The sequence below is a fragment of the Delphinus delphis genome, chromosome 10 (assembly GCF_949987515.2).
Source record: "Delphinus delphis chromosome 10, mDelDel1.2, whole genome shotgun sequence".
NCBI lineage: Eukaryota > Metazoa > Chordata > Mammalia > Artiodactyla > Delphinidae > Delphinus > Delphinus delphis.
In genome coordinates this window covers 63291723-63311519 of record NC_082692.2, presented here as the reverse complement: position 1 = coordinate 63311519, position 19797 = coordinate 63291723, and the positions used below count along the sequence as shown (strand labels likewise).

The following is a 19797-nucleotide window of genomic DNA, read 5'->3' as shown; positions in this document are numbered from 1 at the left end:
CCTCCTTTGCCCTCTGTAAAGCTTCCCACTGCCCTGAGCCTCCCCCAACGGAGCCTCTCCCTCCTCTGAGCCCACACACGCCCCCTGCCCTTCCTGCTGCTCCCATCCTCACTGGCCAGAGAAACAAGAGGCTGGGGCTCAGTGCCTGTTCTGTCCTGACCTGTGGATCCCCTTCCTGTTCATGGCCTCAGTTTCCCAGTCTGTCATTAACAGATGGGCAGTTCAAGGCTCGAAGGGGCCCCATAAAGTGCCCAAGCACTTGGGTCCTGGATGCAGACCTGTGACTCTGAAAACCTGAGGTCCCGTCTCCCCCGCAACCTTGGGGGCTGCCCGTGCAGGCCAGGCTTGTGCTCCTCCTGTGGGCCCCAGCCCAGGGCTCTGAGGGGCGAGTCTAGCCCTCAGCTCAGGGACAGGAAGTCGTATTTTCCTCCTGGGTCCTGAGGAAGGAGGCAGGGGGAGAATGGCAGCTCAGACCCAGTCATGTTTACTCGGGCCCGACCCCCTCTGAGCTCAACAGGCCCATTCATTAGGAGCCCCATAAACCCTTCGGGGCTCCCTGAGGTTCGGAGCGCCTGGACGCCAGGCCTGGCTGCTGCCCCCAGACCTGCGGGGGGCCAGGGGCAGCAGGTGGGGCACAAGTGAGGCAGAACTGGGGATGGCCATGGGGAACTCAGACACGCCCTGGCTTCCCAGTCTCTGCATTGGAGTAACGGTTCCTGCCTATGCCTACTGTGGAGCAGGGGGGAAAATCAAAGGAGTCTTCATGGCTGTGTTCCCTCAGACCAGGCTCCTGAGAGCATGTCCTCGAAGCGTATGGCCTTCAAGGCAAACCTGAGACTGCAGTGGCCCAAACCAGAGCTGAATTCCTTGTGAAGACCCTATACCTGGCCTTGGGTTGTCCACAAGCCACACCCTGGCAAGGTGGGCATGGGTGTGCAGCCCTCTGGGGTGGGGGAATCCCTTGCCCGCTCCAGCGCTCCCTTCCTCATCTGTTCAAAGGCAGACCTTCATCAGAAGTGGAAACCTGGGGACTGGACGGGCTGTTGAGAGATGAGGCCCTAGGGTCTGCTCACCCCCAGATCAAGAGGGGATGACTCATATCAGGGGCCTCTCCACACAGTCCTCCAGCTGTACTTAATCAGGTGGGGTAAGGTGTTGTCCTGTGGTCCCCCAAAATGGAAGGGATGCAGCAGCAGCATTTGGTGAAAAGAACTGTGGGTTGGGGGTCTGACTCCTACCCAGCTCGGGTGTGACCTTGGAATAATCCCTTCTTTACCCCAGGCTTATGCTGACCGGGGTTAGAGGGGACACAATTCGAAACTCCTCTCAGCCCCCGGGGTTCCCGTGATGGACAGAGAGGGAGAGGGTAGGAGCAAGACCTCCCACCCCAGACCCCTTTCAGCAGCGCCCCCAAGTGCCCGGGGCGACCTGGCCAATGGCTCAGGGACCCTGGCTGGGGGCAAGAGCAGAGCCTCCTTTCCCAGACACCTTCCAGGTGGGGTGTGACTTCCCACTCCAGTGGTTGTAAAATCCACTGAAGCCTGGTGAGTCCCTAGTGGTGGCGAGGAGGGGGTCTGTGCCTTGGAATGCCACCTCCCATGTGTGTTTGACACGTGTTTCCGCCTCTCCCGGCATGGGCTCCTGCTGCTGCTATTTATAACCTTTAAGAGCTCCTGCCGACTGCAAAGTTTTCTTAAACTCAAAATATCACCGAGGTCCTGGGCATGCTTTCCAGAGGCCGGATGGGCCCTGTGGTTTGAAGGGATGAGGGGGCCAGGAAGGAGGAGGCAGTGGGAAGGGGGTTAGCTCAGACACTGGGTCTTGCCTGGGGGCAGTGGTGGGGAGACCTTGGGTGAGGGACCCTTAGTTCTTGACACTGGGTCCTGCTTGGCCTGGAGGGACCGTCTATGTGGGTGGTCCTTGTTCAGACTGGGCCATCTGGGGACTGCTGGGCCATCTCTCTGGGCCTCAGTTTCCTCTCACCCTGAATGCCTCAGGGCACGCTAGCTGAGCTAAGCAATGAACTGGCAATGACACTGGGGACATCTCGGGCTGGGACCAGGGCTGTGTCTGCCTGGCTGTCCGACACCCAGCACAGAGGCTGGCCCAGAGGCGCCATGGACGTGGCTGAACTGGCCAGAAGGGGAAGTACTTTGGGGAAGTTTATAAAACTGTGTGGGAGAACGATGTTCAGAGAGGGGCAATGGCATGCTAGAGGTCACCCAGCTCATCCAGACCAGGTCTCCAGCCCTTCCCAACACCCAGGGCCCTCTCAGGCTGTGGAAGAGGCTGAAGGGCCCCAGATGGAGACAGGTGAGTTGCCACCTTGGAGGAGGTTCCAGGGTGACAGAAGAATGGCTATGCATATCTCAGAGACCTCCCCGGAGCTGGAGGGGGCACTGGTCACCAGCTGGGCCCAGTAAGGACAAGAGGCAGCTCAAAGTCACACACCCAGCTCCTACCTGCCCTGGGCCGCTGCTCCGTCTCCGGGGCCCCTCTGCCTCCTCAGAAGTGAATGAAAGCCTCAAGCCCCGTTTCCCAGGTGGGAAGCAGAAGCCCCGGCGACTATGGACTCAGTCATGCTCTCTCCATAGGGTGACTGGTGGTTTAGCCTCCCCCCACCTCCACTGCGCCCCTTTCCTTCCCTGCCTTCCTGAGCTGGTGTGGGTGTACAGAGGCAGGGAACAGGAGTGCTGACTTCTAGGCCAACTAGCATACGCCGCCCCTCTGCAACACCCTTTGCCCCACAGCCGGCTCTGGAAGCCATTCCTGGCCCAGGGAGCAGAGCTGGGTCCCTGACGGAAGAGTGGCCACCTCCGCCCCTCCCACTTAGTGCTCCACATATATTTTCCAATTTAAGCATGATCACAGAGGGCTATTTGGGGGCGGACGGGGGCAAAGACGTGATGACCTAGCAGAGAGAGGAGAGGGATGAGGGAGAAAGAAAAGTGTTCTGGAAGGTCAGACCTGATGGAGCCGCTCCTTTGCTCAGACGCCTTCCTGCGACCCCCTGGATCAGATCACTTACTCCCCCAGACGCTTGAGAACTTATTGTGTGCGGGGCTGGGCTCAGAGATTGGAGGCTCCACTTCTGGGAGCCACTTCCCTGCAGGCACCGCTGCCCTGGGGTTCCCATTGCCTGAACCCTGGTGAGTCTCTACCCCTGCTTCTCACTGTCTGACTTGCCCTCCCCTTCTTGGCTTGTGGGGGGGTCTCATATACCCTTCAAATGTCCCCTTTTCTCCTAGGTCTTCCTGGATCTGCTTCTGAGCCCCCAGCAGAGTAAGACGTCTCCTAGGTCTTCCTGGATCTGCTTCTGAGCCCCCAGCACAGTAAGACCTCGGATTCTTGATTCTTGCCTCTCTCTTGATAGACTGCGAGTCCTGAGGGCAGGGACTGGGTCATCTCTGTGGTCCTGCTGAGTCTTTCATGGTAGAAAAAAAAGCATCATCTTGTCCCACGTCTCTGCAGGAGGGGAGAATTAGTGGCTGGAGCTTTGAACTTCAAATATTCTCCCCGCCCCTTGCCCCTCTTATCTCTCAGTTGCTATGGAGACAGCCTTCCTCTTCGGAGCCTCAGTTTCCCCAAGAGGGGGGAGGGAATCCCAGGATCTCAGAAAGAACCTCCTCTGGCCTCTGGACGAGTCTCTTGTCATGCATTGTTAGAAAGTTCTTCTCCAGGGAGCCTTAGGAGATTAAACCTGATGGATTGGAAAGTTCTTAGCAAATCAGGGAGCAGCCCAAGGGTCAAGCTGGCAGGACTGGAGCCCAGCTCCTAGATGGGAGACTGAAGTTTGGGAGGCCTGGGGCTGCAGGGAGGACCCGACTGCAGTGCTCCAGCCCAGGCCAGCCCATCTGAACCTGTGGCCTCTGTTCTCAGTGGGATGATGGGTTTGGGGGGACCCCAGGGTCAGGCAGCGGGGGTGTGAAGGTGGTGAGGGCTCTTGACTGATGCAGTCAATGGTTCCTCTTCATGGTTCCTGACCCCAAACTGCATCTACAGTGATTGTAGGTCAGGCAGGGAGCTGCAGGCAGGCTAGGTGGGGGATGCTCTGGGGGAGGGGCCTGCTACACCTACCAGAGAGGTTCCTGCTTAGCCCCTCAGACCAGGACTCCCGAAGGCAGGGCCCCTCTTCAGTGGGGTGGGGCTTGCCGTCAGGCAAGGATCCCAGGGGACACAGGAATCCCCCAGTCCCTCCTCGATTATCTGTAGCCTTGGATGAGCCCTGTATTCATGTGGAATTCCAGCCGATTGTTCCCTTGTTGACTTGACTCTAGGCTCTAAGCTCCAGCAAAGAAGCTCCAGCCTTCTCCGAGGCACTGAGACCTGGGCAGGGGGCAAAGGTTGGTGCAAGTGGGGGAAGGAGGAGACTCAGGTCCGAAGATGCCCCGAACTGACTGTGTTGGGGGGACTGTGTGTCTGCTGAGCTGACCTAAGACCCCACTCCATTGTACAGGTGTGAACACTGAGGTCTCCAGAGGGCAAGAGTCTCTAGGAGTCAGTGATGGGACTAGGACCAGAACTGGGTCCCCTGCTGGCCCCGATAACCAATCCCAGGACCAACACCTGGATTTGCTTTGGATGGGACATGGTGCTTTGATGTCCCCCAGCACTCCATCCATCTCCTCAAAACAGCCTCTCCATCCAGCTAAGCTGCAGACTTCTCAGACACCGAGTCTCTGACCATTAGCCCTGCCTCCAGAACCTAATGAGCCTCCCTGGAGCAGAGGGTCTCAAGTCCAGATTGTGCAGAGAGCAGGGGGTCTGGTATCATCCCTTTCTGTCTGCTCCAGGCCCAACAATTGGAGGTCCCTGGGCTGGTTCGAGGGGTCACTGCACATTCCTGGGCATCTGTGAATCTGAATCTGCTGTGGACCCCCTCCAGTTCTCCAGCCCAGCATGATGGGGCCCTACCTGTCCCCCAGCCATCCCCTTTGCCCTCCTGCTGCCTGCTCTGGGGTCCAACATCTGGGAAAGGAATGGGTCGGGAGCCTTCCAGAGAGTCCTTTCCCACGAGAGCCGAGCTCTGACCCCAGTCCTTATCTGGCCTCGGTGTTCCAAGAACAACACAGATGCTAAGGCTTGCAAGCCCCAAACTTGGGGACGCTGACCTCCCCAGGCCCAGCTGCTCTGCTCTGGCCTCTATTTCCTTCTGTGAGCAGGGTGGGGGTGGGGATGGCCCTCCAGGGGATTTGGAGAGGAGGCAGTGGAAAGGTTCCAAAATACTGGACACACACGTTCAAACTCACACACACACGTGCACTCACACTCACACTGCCACCTACCCACACCTCACCAGGCAGGCCTGCCATGGTTCCCTGATTGCTATTGCCCTCGGCCTTTCTCCTCCTTCCCAGCACTCCTAATTCCCACCCAGAGCTCTTCCTATACCGTGAGCTTGAAGGTGTGATGCGTCAGGGGTATGTGTATGCAGAGGCATGTGAATGTGTGTATGTACGCACGCAAAGGGAATGTGCGGGCAAAGTGCATGTGCACCTGTGTATGAAGGTGTGTGTGCACAAAGGCATCTATGGAGTGTGAGGGTTTGTGTTTAAAGATGTGTGCATAGGAGTGTGCCTGCTCTGGGTCCAAGCACCCGTGGGTGGGGTTCCTGAGTGACTGTGAGTGTGTATGTGTGCATGGGTGCACATACACACTTCAGTGTGGTCCCTGTTGGCCCCCGTATTGGTAGAAAGGGGCCAGGTGACGTGAGGGGTGTCCAGGGACCAGTAGGTATCTTCAGACAGACACAGACACACACCGGGGGTGGGTTAGCCTGACTGGGGTATCCTGTGAGTGAGTGTGTGTGAGTGTGCATGTGTGTGTTGTACTTTAGACATGAATACACCGGGTGGGCGGGCAGATATATAAATAGCCACACAGGCAGGTACAGCAATTGACCCTGACTATTCCTGGCTGGGGGCTTGGGCCATTTGCAATGCAGCTCCACACCCTGAGCCACAGAGGGTGTTTGTGTGACCACTGGAGGCAAGGACACAGCTGGTGCTCGGTGGGGTGGGCTGGGGACAACCCTGGGTCTGTGGGGCCACCACAGCTAGGTGTGGTCTGCAAGGGGACAGGGAGGGAGGCTCTCCCAGCTACCTTTCCCTCTTCTGCTGTCATCACTACCATCACCTCCTGCCTTCACTTCCACCACTGCCATCCCGGTCCCCTGCACTGCCTTCATTCCTGTCACTGTCTCCTTGTCATAGCTGCCCATCCCACCCTCCCTTCCTGCATCCCAGTCTGGTGCCCCCTTCTGGTCCAGCTTGGGCTGCTTGAGGGTGAGTGAGAGGAAAGAATGAATCTGCTTTCGACCGGGCTTGCAGCTGGGACTGGGGGCCAGAGGGCTGTGTGCACATGCATTGTCTGTAGGCTCTGGGAAGCTCCATCCTGCCTCCCCTCTTTCTGAATCTGTCCCCACCTCTGTCTCTGTCTTGGTCTCTGTGTGTCGGTCTCTGCCGTAGTTGGGGTCCCCGTCTCCAGTTTCTCCATGATGGCCCAGGGGAGCTGGTTCCTCCTCCCAGCCAGCGCAAACTGTTTGCCTGAGACAGTTGGTCCATCCAGTCAAACAACCACCCAATTCAGACTCCTCGTCTGACTGACAGGGTTTTTTTCCTCTGCTAAATTTACTTGCATTTTTGACTGAATTGGCCATTCAACAGAGGTTGTGTCCACATGCCCCTACCCCGCCCCATGCCAACAGATGAACAAGCTCCCAGATGGACACGCACACAGAGCCAGGAGTGCCCAGGCGTGCTCCTACACACATGTGGTCACAGCCTCGTGTGACACACGCCCACAGGATCACACATGTGTTCCCATCCTCCTGCCCACAGTGATGCATCTGAGCACACACAGACTGCACACATCTACCCGCTCACACACACGTTCATACCTCATAACGTGGGGACAGAGTCTGTACACCCTCAGACCTACTCTGGGGAAATTTTGGAGAGATGGAGATCTGGGCAGAGCCCCCGCCCAGCAGCCTGGGGCAGCCACGGCCCCTCTCCTCTGAGGCCAGCTCATCCTCCTTCCTCTGCCTTCAGCCTCTAGGTGGGGTTTCTGGTCATCTCAGGCCGCTGCTGAACCCCTGCAAGCCTCAGTAGCAGCTCCCAGACCCTGATCCTAAAAGGGGACTCTTTTTTTTCTTCCAAGGACAATAAATATTTGCTCTTTGGGAAACTGCTGGTGGGAGAGTACAGGGTTTGGCCCAACGGCGGGGAATGTCCAGGGCAGTTCAGAGAGGCCGCAGGCCATGCTGGGGGATGGGCTGGGCCCCTCTAGAAGCTACACCAGCAGGCAGAACCGGGAAGCCAGGGCTAGGGCTGCACCTCACTCCCTTCCCTTGGACCCCGGCTTCCGGCCTTTGTTTTCTCCAACCCTTTGCGTAGCATGTTGGCGCACCCTGCTCCTATCCCTCGCATCTCAGACCCCTCTGCCCCATACCTCGCCCTCTGAGAGCCTTTTTCCCACTCCCATCCATCTTGTCAGCACCCCCCTCCCCTTTCTCATGCACTCAGACTTTCAATCTACCTCCTTAGACCAGCCATTGAGGGCAGGGATGATGACCCCCAGGCCAGGCCCTTGAGAGCAGAGCACGCCCCTCAGATTGCGCCCCTGAAGTCAAGGCTGTGCCCTCCTTCCTTAAGGGAACAAGCCTGGCCAACAGTGTCCCCCACCCTGTCCCCCATGAGACACTGGTCCCTGGAGGCTCCTGCCTGCCCACCCCTCCCTCATCCTCATTTGGGCTCCCAAATATAGCGGCCGTGGCCACAGCCGGCCAGAACACCACAGCCCCAAGCGTCAGTCCTGGGCCGGGATCAGAGGGGCAGGAGCTGATTATAGGTCCCTGGGCCAAACCCAGGGCTTGTCTGCCAGCCCGCTGGGCCCTGCCACCCCCACCCCCAGAACCACAAGGTTGGAGCATCTGGTCCCCGTCAGCACAGTGGGCAGGAGGAGGGGCCTGAGGGGTGTGTTTGGCCTGCTGAGGACAGAGTTGTCTGTGTGTGGCATGGGGGTGGCGAGGACGGGCTCGTCACTGCTCAGGGGCAGTGACTGCCTTTCGAACTCAGGATCACTTTGCCCCACCCATGGCCATTGTACAGATGGGGAAACTGAGGACAAAAGGAACCAGGACCGGCCTGGGTCACAAGAGCATATGAAGTCTCCTGCCTCCCCCTTGGCCACTCCTTCCCATCTTTCAAGGCCTGGGGCTGTGCCTCCGGGAAGCAGGCCACATCCTGTTGGTGGCAGAGCAGCTCTGCTGGGAAGTCCTCCTTGGAGTCAGACTTTCACCCAAGGCTCCAGGGGCGTGGGATGGTGCCGAAATTCCTCTCCTTCTCTGGGTCCTCGTGGCTGCCTTGTGCCACCTCTATCCAGAGTTGCTGGGCAGCTCCTGCCCCTCTTGGGGCTTCAGTCCCCTCATCTGAGCAGTTGGGCAGGAACTAGTGGCCCTGTGTAGGGTCTGTATTTATGGGCGTGTAGTGGTGAGTCCACATCTATGTGAATACACACTTGTGCCCTGGTGGGTGAGCTGCAGCCCGTGGGCCTGCCCATGCCCAGATGGGGTCCCCAGGACCTGCTGCACAGCAACATTTGACCTACTTCTAAGGCTCTGGGTCTGGCCCAGGCCACGTTCTTGACTCCTCCGGGAAGTTTGGGCCTGCGTCCCAGCCCAAAGGCTTTGGACAGGAGGGGCGGTCCTGGGCGGGCCAGGGCAGTCTGAGGAGCCTGTGGCCAGGGGGACAAGGGCACGTGGGGAGCCTGACCCTCCTTCCCTGACTTTGGTTCCTGGGCCCAGGGGATAGCCAGGCCTCACCTATCCATCCCTCTCCTCACTCCCCACCATTCCCTCCATGTGGCCACCGTATTCTGAGTTCCCCAAATTGGCTCTGACAGGATGAGGGACATTCCTCATTCCCCTCTGAACGCTAGCAGGAAGGTCTGCCAAGCACTCACCCCTGCTGTTAGCCAAGAGCTAACCCCTCCCCTGCTCCACCCTCGTCTACACAGGGCAGGAGGCAGTGCCCATTTGGAAAACCAGCAGCCCCTGTCCTGGGTCCAGGGTCTGGGGTCTAGGTTTGGGTTTATGGGCCTGGAGTCTGGGTTTAGAGTCCTGGGTCCTGGGCCTGCTGTCTAGGGTTTGGAGTCCGGGTTGAAGGTCTGGCTTTGGCATCCTAGGTTTTGGAGTCTGGGTCCCCAGAGCAGAATCTGGTCCTGGGCTCTGAGTTCCAGGACCTAAGTTTGGGGTTCGGATTCTGCGGCCCGGGTCTGTGGTCTGGGTTTGGCGTTCCAAGTTCCAGATTTGCAGTCTGGGATCTGGGTTGGGATCCTGGTTTCTGGGGTTTGGGTTCAGGATCCAAAGACCAGTTCCTATTCCTTTTACGCCCCCTGCTGGCTGGTCCTCACGGTCAAGTCACTGCCTATACCATCCGGTCGTCCCTACCACTTCAGGCTCTTGAGAGGAGTCTTAGCAACGGATGGGGAGTGGCATGAAGAGCAGGCCTGCGTGGAGGGAGGCGGCAGGCGGGCTGAGGGGCAGCGATGGCTGCATTGCTGTCCGGGGTGCCCCCGGCAGACACAAGTACTGTCAGTCAATCCGCAAATCTCCCCTTGCCTTACTCCAGAGATGGGGTTCAGAAAAGCGTTCCGGTCCCCCTGTGAGAGGTGGGTAAACTGAGATGTTTGGGACATTTGCTCATCTGACATTTATGGAGTGCCTCCTGTGTACCAGGCTCTGTTCTAGACCCTACGGATATACAGCCATGGAAGACCAAAAACTCCTCCTATGCCAGCTGACATTCATGGGAGGGGGGACACACATAAGAGACAAGATAACAGGGAAACAGCTCGTTTTAGGGTGTGCAAGGATGGGGAGTCCAACTGAGAGGCAGGGCAGAGGGAGCAGGTCCAGGGTAGTCTGAGGAGGCTTCTCGTAGGAGGTGACATCTCACTGAGACCCAGAGGTGACAAGGAACAAGCCATGGCCAGGGTCCCAGACAAGGGCACCAGAGGGAGGAAAGCCTCTGCAAAGGCATGGGGGCTAGAAGGAAGGAGGCCAGTGTGGCCAGGGGTCTCCTGCCTCTGCTCATGGGCTCCTCAGAAGTCAGGGCCCACAGTTTCCTCAGGTGGGGCAGGGGGAGGTAAGGTGGCTGCCCCCAGAGAGGGCTCTGGGATGTGCTGTCTGCATCAGACTGGGCCACAACTCAGACCATGGAGCTGGGGGAGTCAAAGAAGAGGGATCCAGACCCCTGTCTCTCCCCGCAGGCTCTGCCAGGATCTTGTCTGCTGGGCTGTCATTCCCAAGGGGCATGGAGCCCAGGCTGGGACCTGGGAGAGAGAGGTGAGTGCCAAGCCTTGTGTGGCTCGTCTTTGCTACCCAGTGCCTGCCTCTCCCTGTCACTAAGTCCCCTCTCCTGTCCACCTGCCTGCCCACCTGCCCACCCCTTAATTTCCTCCTGTCCTCGGCAGGCATGTTGCTGGCAGTCAAGGGGGGGGTGATCCCTGCAGAGTTCCTGCTGGGGTCTAGGCAATAGTTATGGGTTGAGAGTGGCCCTGTGGGGTGAGCCTAGGGCACTGCTGCTCCCAGGAGCCAGAGCTCGGACAGTCAAAGGCCCATCTGAGCCCTGGGGAGGGAGTGGAGGATGGCTCTGTCCACAGCGTCCCCACTATAGGACCATATCTGCCCTGTGCTCGAGGGAAGAGGACCAAGACACCCCCTCCCCAAGCAGAGGAAGATGGCTCTGTGTGGCTGTAGCAGGCTGCATGAGTCTGCAAACCTGGGAACCAAGCCTCAGGAGGCCCATGTCACTCATCTACTCCTGTTCCCACTGATGCTGAGTGGTTTCCAAGGGATAGCAATTGTGTGTGGATGCAACAGTGAGATCGGTGTTCTGGGCACCCCTGTGGATGTCCAAGGCTCTGGGCCTCGGTTTCCCCCATGATGAGTGAAAGGGGATTGGGTGGTGTCTTGTTGGCTGTGCCTGTGGCTGGTGGGAGCCCTCGAGGGTGTCCAGAGTCAGTTGTCCTGAGGGTCAGCAGGTCTGGGTGATGGGGCCGCCCAGAGGTCTCTCTCTGTGTGTCCCCCTCTGTCTGCCTTCTCCTCTTGTGGTATTTCTGGCTGGTCTCTGAGGATCCTCCTCCACCCCTTTCTTTCTTAATACTCTTGCCAAACATCTGGAAGAAAAGTGAAAAACTTGCCTCTCCCCCAGCGCCGGATGTTGTCAGATTTCCAGATGTGGGGTGTTCTGCCCTCCAGATGAGGGGAGGAATGTCCTGTGTTGCAGCTAGGAGGGGACCCAGCCCTGTCCCTGGACTGCTGTTCCTCTCACCATGAGGCTGAGTGACAGGATGAGAGGGACCTGGGCTCAGCAGGGGGACGTTGGGGGCATCCAGGTAGAGGCCCAAGTGAATCTTCACCTCAGGCTCCACCCACGGTGCCTCCCTACACCTGGGAAATCCCTGGGGGCCAGGAGAAGGGGCAATGCCTCTGAAGTTTCTATCAAAGGCTCCAGGCATTTAAAAATAATAGGGAACACCTCCTTCCCACCCCCCCCCCCACCCCCCCGGCACAGACACTGGGCAAGGAATGGAGGCCAATGTGTTTGCAAGATGTCCCCACTCTCCGAGTTCTGTGCCTGGAAGGGCCTTACGCCACCTCAGCCTTCCCTCCTCCCCCCAACTCCTGAAATGGTAGACCAGCCAGGCTGCCCTCTGTCACTGCCATCTGGGGTGGCATTGTGGGTAGGAACTGGGGGGGGGCGTACCCTAGACTGGGCACCTGGGAGGCAAACCTCTTCCAGTGCCCTGGGGTCCTTCAGAGAGGCAGACCCTCTCAGGACCCCACCAAAAGTGTCAGCAGAGGGCAACATGGGGCAGTGGAAACAGCTTCCTGGAGGAGGGTGCAGTGCGGCCGAGCCTTGAATGCTGCAAGCAGAGGGGCAAGGGCAGAGGGTGCAGTGTGTGCCAGGGTCTGGCGGGGAGCAGGCCCTGGGGTGTGTGGGGAAAGTGGGTCGCAGGGAGCTGTGGAAGAGGGGCAATAGGAAGTGAGGGTGAAACCAAGAAACCGACCTCAGGGTCAGGCAGGTGCGGATGCGGGAGGCTGTGGAGGCTGCTTGGCTGTTGAACTAGGCTGGGTGACCGCCCTCGAGGGAGCAGACCCCATCCTACTGCCATTTAGGGTGTTCTCAGAGATGGGCTGCAGCTGCCTGCAAGCCATGACCAGACAGTCACGCAGGCATGATAAACACCCAGACACAAACACACAGAAGCAACACCCGCGGACTGGAGTAGGTCATCCCCCACGTGGACACAGACCCTCCCACCATAGATACACAGAGACCCTCTCTGCATACAAACACCCAGCCAAACGGAGACAACACACATGGACACACACAGACCTCCCTCTCCCCCTCCGTGTAGACACACGGGCACAGACACATGGGAATTCGATGCACAGATGGGAAGTTTAACTCAAGGGGTGCCCAGTCCTCCTGCCCCCAACACAACACACAATACATGCTCGGTGCAACCTTCTGCTCCCTTTCAGTTTATTGACCTGCTGAGGGACAGCAGGGCCCCTGCGTATGTGCGCGTGCTTTTGAGGGTGTGTGTGGGGGCTGAGCACCGACCTCTGTCCTCCCCTCCCCCGCTCTCTTCCCAACAGGTGATTGGGAGGAATGAAGAGCCCTCCCTCTCCCCCACCCATTCCTGAGACTGAACAATGCCCCCCCAGGCCCCAAAATAGCCACTGAGCCTAGCCAATGTCCTTTTATGGCTCTGTCCCCATTGTGCCCTGCAGGGGTGGGGCTGGGGTCATGAGGTGTCCAGGCAGGATAAAGGCTGGTTACGGGAAGGCTCACCTACCCGGCTCTCTGCTTCCTTCTCTCCACGTCCCTCTCTGCTTACAACCTCCATGGCTCCCAAAAAGCCAGAGCCCAAGAAGGATGACGCCAAGGCAGGCGCCAAGGCAGCTCCAGCTCCCGCACCTGCACCCGCACCTGTACCAGAGCCCCCCAAGGAACCTGAGTTCGATGCCTCCAAGGTCAAGGTGGGTGTGGGAGCTGGGTTTCCGTGGGAAGGGCAGGGTAGGTCAGTGGATCTACCCCGTGGAAGACCAGGCTCCAGAAAGTGAGTACTGAACTGAAGCTGGAAGCTTCAGGCATCAGGAGGGCTGCAGCAGGAGGGAGGGTGGTCAGACATCAGGCAGGACTCCCCCAGTGCTGCTGAAGGGACTATCTTTTTGGTGGTTGGAAACTGACTCTCCCTTGTCCTTTTCCCTGGACCTCACATCCTTGGGGAATCCTGGACCTGCCTGTGCCCCTCACCCCCGCAGCCAGGCAGGGATCTTTCTTGTCCAGCTGTGGGGTCTTAAGTCCATACCAAGTTCCCCAGGGTGGACAGGGTGGGGGGTAAAGGGAAGCAGGGCTCCTGCCCAGTCTGGGTCACACTCACCCCTGCCAAGGTCCCTGAGCCCCAGAGCTGCTGGGGCCTCAGCTTTGAGCTGGCGATACTGAGCCAGTCTGGGTAGGTCATGGAGGAAGCTGGTCTTGGAACTGTGACCAGTGGCCCCAGGAGCCCTTCCCCGGCTTGGCTTGAAAGCCTTTCTCAGAGTCTAAACCTGGAGAACGAGCCATGAGTCCCACCTGCGGCATCTGCATAGTGGCACGTACCCGTGTCCTGCCCGTTGCCTGTTCTCGGCTGGCCACTGGCCACTGCTGCCCTGGCTGCTGGCTGAGGGGCCCCATGGAGCCCTCCCAGCCCTTCACGGTCCCCAGCGAGACCTGCAGCCCATCTGCACAGGTCCGTCTCCATTCCTGAGCCCTTCCTGGAGGCACCTACCTTGTCCCTCAATACACGGGCTCAAATCCCAACTCTGCTCCATTCCCATCACTGCTCTAAGGCTTAGTTTCCTCAGCTATAAAATGGGACAATAAGTCCTCCTCACAGGCTGTTGGGAACCACTCATGGCAAGTGCTCCGTGGAGTTGACTCTGACTCCTGACCATCCCCAGACCCCAGGTTTGTGTCCCACAGGCCCCCTGGTGAGGGTCAGCCAACCCTAGGGCCCAAGGTGGCATTGTGTGGTCTCACCGGATCCGAGGCTGCACAGACTCCCCTCTGAGCAGAGGAACTAGTGAGGCCTCTCCCGTGACCCCTGCGGAAAGCTGTGCGGGGGGGCCCAGGGCCCGTAGTCTCAGCAGGCTTCTTGGTGGAGAGAGCTCTCGGGGGCGCCAGGAGCAACAACTTGGTCTTCCCAACACAGGGCTAAGCCAGAGGGTTGGGAGGGACAGCCCAGCAGGGTGACAGGGGCAGGATCCCCCTCTGCACTGGTGTGCACTACTGAGGTTGGTGGAGGGGGCTCCAAGGGAGCAGCAGTGGGAGAGGCGCCAGTCAAGTCCCCCTCCCCCAAGCTCCTTTCCCTTGTGCGACCTTGACCTTGGGGCGAGTGACTGCAGTGATAAAAATAGACCTGGTATCCAAGTGAGGAGGGGGAAACCGGGTCCCAGGAGGCCTCCTGACCTCAGGTGGCCCCGATGTGGCCTCAGCAAACACTCAACCGCTGGGCCCTGGCCCCCTGCTGTGCCACGCTGGGGGCTGCCCTGCGCTTATGGACAGGACTGTGTAAGACGCAGGTGTAGGCAGGGCCACGTGAGTGAAAGTGCCCAGCCTTGAGGGCTCTGTGGGGGGCAGACACATGCAAACAGATGCACACACAGGTGTGCGAACGCACATGCACGTCGCACACACACCCCCTCCTGCAAATATGTTCTCATGGTGACAGGGCTCTGCGGCCTGCCCCCTCGCCTTTCCTCCTCCCGCCCCCGCCCTGGTGAGATGAGGCCTCCCATCTCACTTAAGTGGACAGTCTACCCACTGGGCCCCAGGCCTGGCAGAGCTGGCAAGGCCAGTCTGTGCTTCAGGCACGTCTGTCCAGGACCAGGGGCCTCAGGTAAGGCCCACCTGGGCTGGGGATTCAGGGCACCAGGCCTCCCTCCTCACCACTTCCCCTGATGAGGCCTACCTGGTGTCAGGGTCTGGGCACTTGCAGACCCAAGGTCCTCAGGTGGGATGGCGGGAGGGGTAAGGAGGCAGGAGGGAGTCAAGGTGGACTGCAGGAGGTCCTGGGCAGTGGAAGCCGGAATCCTGGAATGTGGACGGGTTGGGGCAGCTGAGGGGTTGAGGCCTGGTCTGGGCGTGGAGGCACCAGGAGGACGCCTGGCCCCATCCTCTGAACCAGACACTCAGAATCTTTGGGGGTCTCCTTTCAGATCGAGTTTACGCCGGAGCAGATTGAAGGTGAGTGGGGGTTTTGAGCCAGGGGCTGCAGGGTTGGGGCCCGGGTCCCCCAGGCTGAGTGTCCTCCCCTGCAGTGTGGGGCGAGTCGGGGGGGCTGACTCTAGAAGTGTCTGCGGCTCACGCCCTCTCCCGGCAGAGTTCAAGGAAGCCTTCATGCTGTACGACCGCACACCCAAGTGTGAGATGAAGATCACGTACGGGCAGTGTGGGGATGTCCTGCGGGCGCTGGGCCAGAACCCTACACAGGCCGAGGTGCTCCGAGTCCTAGGGAAGCCGAAGCAGGAAGGTTGGTACGCCCGGCCTGAGACGTGTCCCCATTAGGGCCAGTCCCGGGGGAGACCCCCAGGGTGGGCCGCCATCGCTGGTGGGACAACCCGGGAACTCCCCTGCTGTGCATTCTCCTAACATCCTCCCGCTGTCTGGAGGAGGACCTGGAGGCCAGTCTCAGGTGATGCTGGCAAGGTGACGAGCAGTGAGGGTTCCTGTACCATCTGGCCCCACGCCTATTTGCCAGGCCTCCTGGTCGTAGGGGACTGACAACAGCGCGAACTAGCTTCAGCAGCAGGTGTGAGGGCAAGCCAGGCCGTGTCTGGCCTCAGCATCCCATATGTTCTCCCTGTCCTTCCCGGCCTCCTGGGCATCCCTCTGTGGGGCAGGGTCAGCTTCCCTCACCACCATGGCCAGAGAGGGTTGCCTGCTTTGCCCCAAGGAGGAGTGAGACCCAAGCCCTCGCCACAGGTGCGGAAGTCCCAGAGAAGGTCTCTGATCGGCCCAGCTGCTCTCGACCAATCACAGGTGTGGGGAGAGCGGGGTTGATAAGAAAAATAGAGAGACGCTAGCGAGAACTGTTCCCCGAGGAAGAGCAGAGGTGCTAGTCAGAGCCCACTGTCGTGCCACTGTCCTTGTGAACAGCAAAGGACGATGTGAATAATGCATTTCTCAGTTGACTGTAAAGTGCCTTGTGATGGTGGAGTGCTTTGTAAATGACAGACTGGTGTAGACTGCATTGGGGGCTGGGTGAGGGCAATAGCTCCTCATTGCCAGACACAGGGGAGGGATGCCCATCTCCCCTCAGAGCCTGATGCTTGGGCCATCTCTCCCCAGAGCTTAACTCCAAGATGATGGACTTTGACACGTTCCTGCCCATGCTCCAGCACATCTCCAAGAACAAGGACACGGGCACCTTCGAGGACTTTGTGGAGGGGTTGCGGGTCTTCGACAAGGAGGGCAATGGCACGGTCATGGGCGCCGAGCTCCGCCACGTGCTGGCCACGCTGGGTGAGGGCAGCCTCCTCCCCACCCCACTCTCTCCTTCCTGGGGCCTCCGGGGGAAACCACTCTGTCACCCACCGGGCCTGTTTCTCACTTGTGAAATGGAGGGTGATGCAGTCAAGGTGCCTCGATGGCAGGAGACGGAAATGTGGGGAACTTAGAAATTTAGGTGGGGAGTAAAGAAAGCCAGCCGGTGCAGCTCACAGAACTGGAGGGGGATAGGAACAGCTCTGGGGACAGGGTGGGGCAGGGCGGTACATCCAGGGGGATCAATCCAGTCCTTGTGTTCATTGCCTCAAGGTCAAATTCCAGAGCCGAAGAGGTACTGTGCCTGCCTCTTGGGCATCTTGACCCCCGCTGTCAGGTGCCTGGCTGGCAGGAGCGCTCCTTTCTCAAAGAGAAGTTTTCCTACAGCAAATGTTCACTGAGCACCAATTGTGTCTGCGCAAAGTGAACTTTTCCCGCACCAGACATTTACTGAGTGCCTACTGTGTGCTCAGCCCTGTGCTGGTCTCTGGGGTTGTGTGTGTGTGTGTGTGTGTGTGTGTGTGTGTGTGTGTGTGTGTGTGTGAGACTGGGGGCTAGGAGGTGTGAGGGAAACTGCAGTGGGCATTCCAGTGGGGGAAGCAACACAGCACATACAAAAGCACAGAGGCGGGAAAGTTCCAGACTTCTCTGGGGAGCAGTGGTGGTGTCTCTTGGTACCCTCCATGGTCATCCCCTAAGGTCCCCAGCTCTATCTTAGGCGTCCTTGCTCTAGCCTTGAAGGGCTGCCCCGAGGGACTGCTTCCAGGGAGATGGGGGACCTGGCCTACTCCTGATGGAGGGAGTCCCGCCAGCCTGTTGAGGACAGGGGACAGTATGTGCTGGTGGCCTGAACAGCAAGATGGCACTGTTACGGACAGAGCCCAGGCTCGGAGAGAGTGCCAGGCCTGCACCCCAGGCCTTGCCCTTTCTGACTTGTCACTGATTCTTCTGGTTTCAGAAATAAGGGTGACAGCCCAGGTCTCGTGTGTACCAATATGAGGTGTGGGAATACTGGAGAGGCACACCCACCATCCAGCGGGGCTCAGGGGGCCCCCCACCCTTCACACCTCAACAGTGCTGACTCAGCTTTCCACTCCTGCCAGGTGAGAGGCTGACAGAAGATGAGGTGGAGAAGTTGATGGCTGGGCAAGAGGACTCCAATGGCTGCGTCAACTACAAAGGTAAACTCAGCAGAGCAGGGAGTCTGCTGGCGGGAGCGGGGCGTTAGGATCCTAGGTCGCCACCTTTGGCTACCCAGGGCCGAAGCCCTGCTGCTCACTCCTTCCTTCTTTTCAGCATTTGTCACGCACATCATGTCCAGCTGAACCTCTTGCCCCAGGTGAGACCTCCCACCCTCCCTTCCAAACCTGCTACCACCTTTGCCACCTCTGCTGATTTCAGCCCCATTGTCCCCCTCCTGCCTCTGTCATCCAGATCCCCTGTTGCCACCTCCCCAGCTCCACCAAGTCCAGTTCTCAGCTGACATCCCGCAGCCTTGCTTGCACCTCTCCACTGTAACCTGTGACCGCCTTTGCTCTCAGGGAGCCCAGGGGAGGCCGTGCTGGGGACAGCTCATCTTCCACTCGAGTTGCTGACACCCGTGGCCTGCAGCCTGTGGGACGGAGGGGAGCACATTGACACTCCTGCACAGGCTCTCTCTGCACAGCTCTGCGGGGCTGTCATCTCTCCCCACCAGGCTGCACTTGCCTGTGACTGCATCTCTGTCCCCGGCCCTTGGGCCTCATGAATAAATGGCTTCTTTCCTTCTTTCTTTCCTCCCTCCTCTCTCCCTTGCTTCCTTCCTCCCTTCTTTCTCTTCTTCCTTCCTTCCTCCCTCCCTCCCTCCCTCCCTCCCTCCATTCGTTCATTCATTTGTTCGTTCCTTCCTTCCTTCCTTTCCTCCCTCCTTCCTTCTCTCTTCTCTGTGGCCCTTTGGTTGACTTTTATAAAAATCTATGAGCCACACACGGTGAGCCCTGGACAAAACGAGAGGAATCACTTTGAAATCTTGCCTCCTTGCTCACCGCATCAAAACTGTCCCATCCGGTGTGCCAAACCCTCTGAGCCTGCCCACCAGGACGCTGGGCTGAGCTGGACGAGGACTGGGTGCCCTGCCCCACTTCTGGAGACAGTAGCCATGTTCTGGCCTCTAACACAGGGTTGCCACTCGGTGCCTGAGAGCGCTGTCTGAGCTGTCTCACTCCACAACCAGCAATCAGGGAACTGCAGGGCACTGGCCCAGAGCCACCCATGTCACAGGTGGGGAAACTGAGGCCCAGAGCAGAGAATGGCTTTGCCTGACTCACTGTCCCCAGGCTGTCAGAGCCGAAGAGGCCTGAGACCCCTGCCTGACTCCGGTCTCTCTGCCTGTGCTGTGGCTCTAGGTCAGAGGGCGAGAATCCGGGGTCCACCAGTGGTTTCTCAGCCCTGGGCTTCTCAGCAGAAGACAAGTGCACAACCCCTGCAATGACAGGAGGAGATGCACACACCCTTGCACATGCCAGCCCCACTGTCACACCCTGCTCTGGGGCCAGGCCCTCCCCTCCTTTCGGAGCTCAGTGGGGAGGGTGAGGGGAGGCTTCCTGGAGGAGGTCATCCACTCTGGTTTGAAGGGGAGGAAGAGCAATGCCCTGTAGAGAGTCTTGGGGGCCCTAGAGATAAAGGTTGTGGAGAGATCAAGGGCCCAGAGTGTGGAGCGGGCCACACAGGGTAGGAAACAGCTTGCAGGCCGGGAGGACTCAGGAGGTCAGGGCAGCCCTGCTAGGGTGCATTTGGATGTGAATGCATCTGCTTGTGAGATGAGCGTGTGGGTGTATGAGAGCGGGTTTGAGGCTTGCACGGATCAGGCTGCCTCAGGGCGTTTGTGTGGTGCGGCGAGCATGGCAGGACTGTGAGTGTGAGAGTCTGTGTGCGCGTATGTGTGGGAGGAGTGGCGGCAGCGTATGTGAGAGTCTGTGAGGGGCTGTGAGTGTGTACGCAGGAGTCTGTTTCCCTTCCTTTCATCCTTTCAGCATTTATGGAGCACCTACTGTGTGCCAGACTCTTTAGGCCCTGGGAACACTGCAGTGGAGGAAGCAGCCAAACCCCTCACCCTTGTGGCGCTCGTACAAGCTGACAAATCACCAGAGCCGTAAAGTGTGTCAACCAGTGATAAAGGCTGGGGAGGGGCCCAGAGGAGGGGCGGGGCTGTGCAGTC

General features: G+C 59.0%; 1 protein-coding gene and 1 long non-coding RNA gene across 3 annotated transcripts; both read left to right on the top strand.

Moving 5' to 3' along the window:
- Positions 1-873: 873 nt before the first annotated feature.
- Positions 874-4296, top strand: LOC132431664 (uncharacterized). Its single transcript, XR_009520780.1, has 3 exons — positions 874-921; positions 3249-3332; positions 4278-4296. It is a non-coding gene; the product is annotated as an uncharacterized lncRNA (long non-coding RNA).
- Positions 4297-12867: 8571 nt separating this feature from the next.
- On the top strand, positions 12868-18368 carry MYL3 (myosin light chain 3). 2 transcript variants are annotated; one of them, XM_060021423.1, is made up of 7 exons: positions 12868-13054; positions 15275-15302; positions 15439-15588; positions 16407-16580; positions 17705-17782; positions 17898-17940; positions 18143-18368. In XM_060021423.1, exons 1-6 carry the CDS (start codon positions 12920-12922, stop codon positions 17924-17926), a joined length of 594 nt encoding a protein of 197 aa, XP_059877406.1. In that variant the 5' UTR covers positions 12868-12919; the 3' UTR covers positions 17927-17940; positions 18143-18368. The 2 variants fall into 2 exon arrangements, with proteins under 2 accessions (XP_059877406.1, XP_059877407.1); XM_060021424.1 differs by having other exon boundaries at positions 18036-18368.
- The last annotated feature ends 1429 nt before the right edge of the window (positions 18369-19797 follow it).

Bases quoted from the DNA above. Each gene is read 5' to 3' on its own strand.
- MYL3 (XM_060021423.1), top strand. From the start codon at position 12,920: ATGGCTCCCAAAAAGCCAGAGCCCAAGAAGGATGACGCCAAGGCAGGC. The intron at 15,589-16,406 runs GTTGGTACGCCC...ATCTCTCCCCAG, and splicing joins AGGGAAGCCGAAGCAGGAAG to AGCTTAACTCCAAGATGATG. The intron at 16,581-17,704 runs GTGAGGGCAGCC...CACTCCTGCCAG, and splicing joins CCACGTGCTGGCCACGCTGG to GTGAGAGGCTGACAGAAGAT.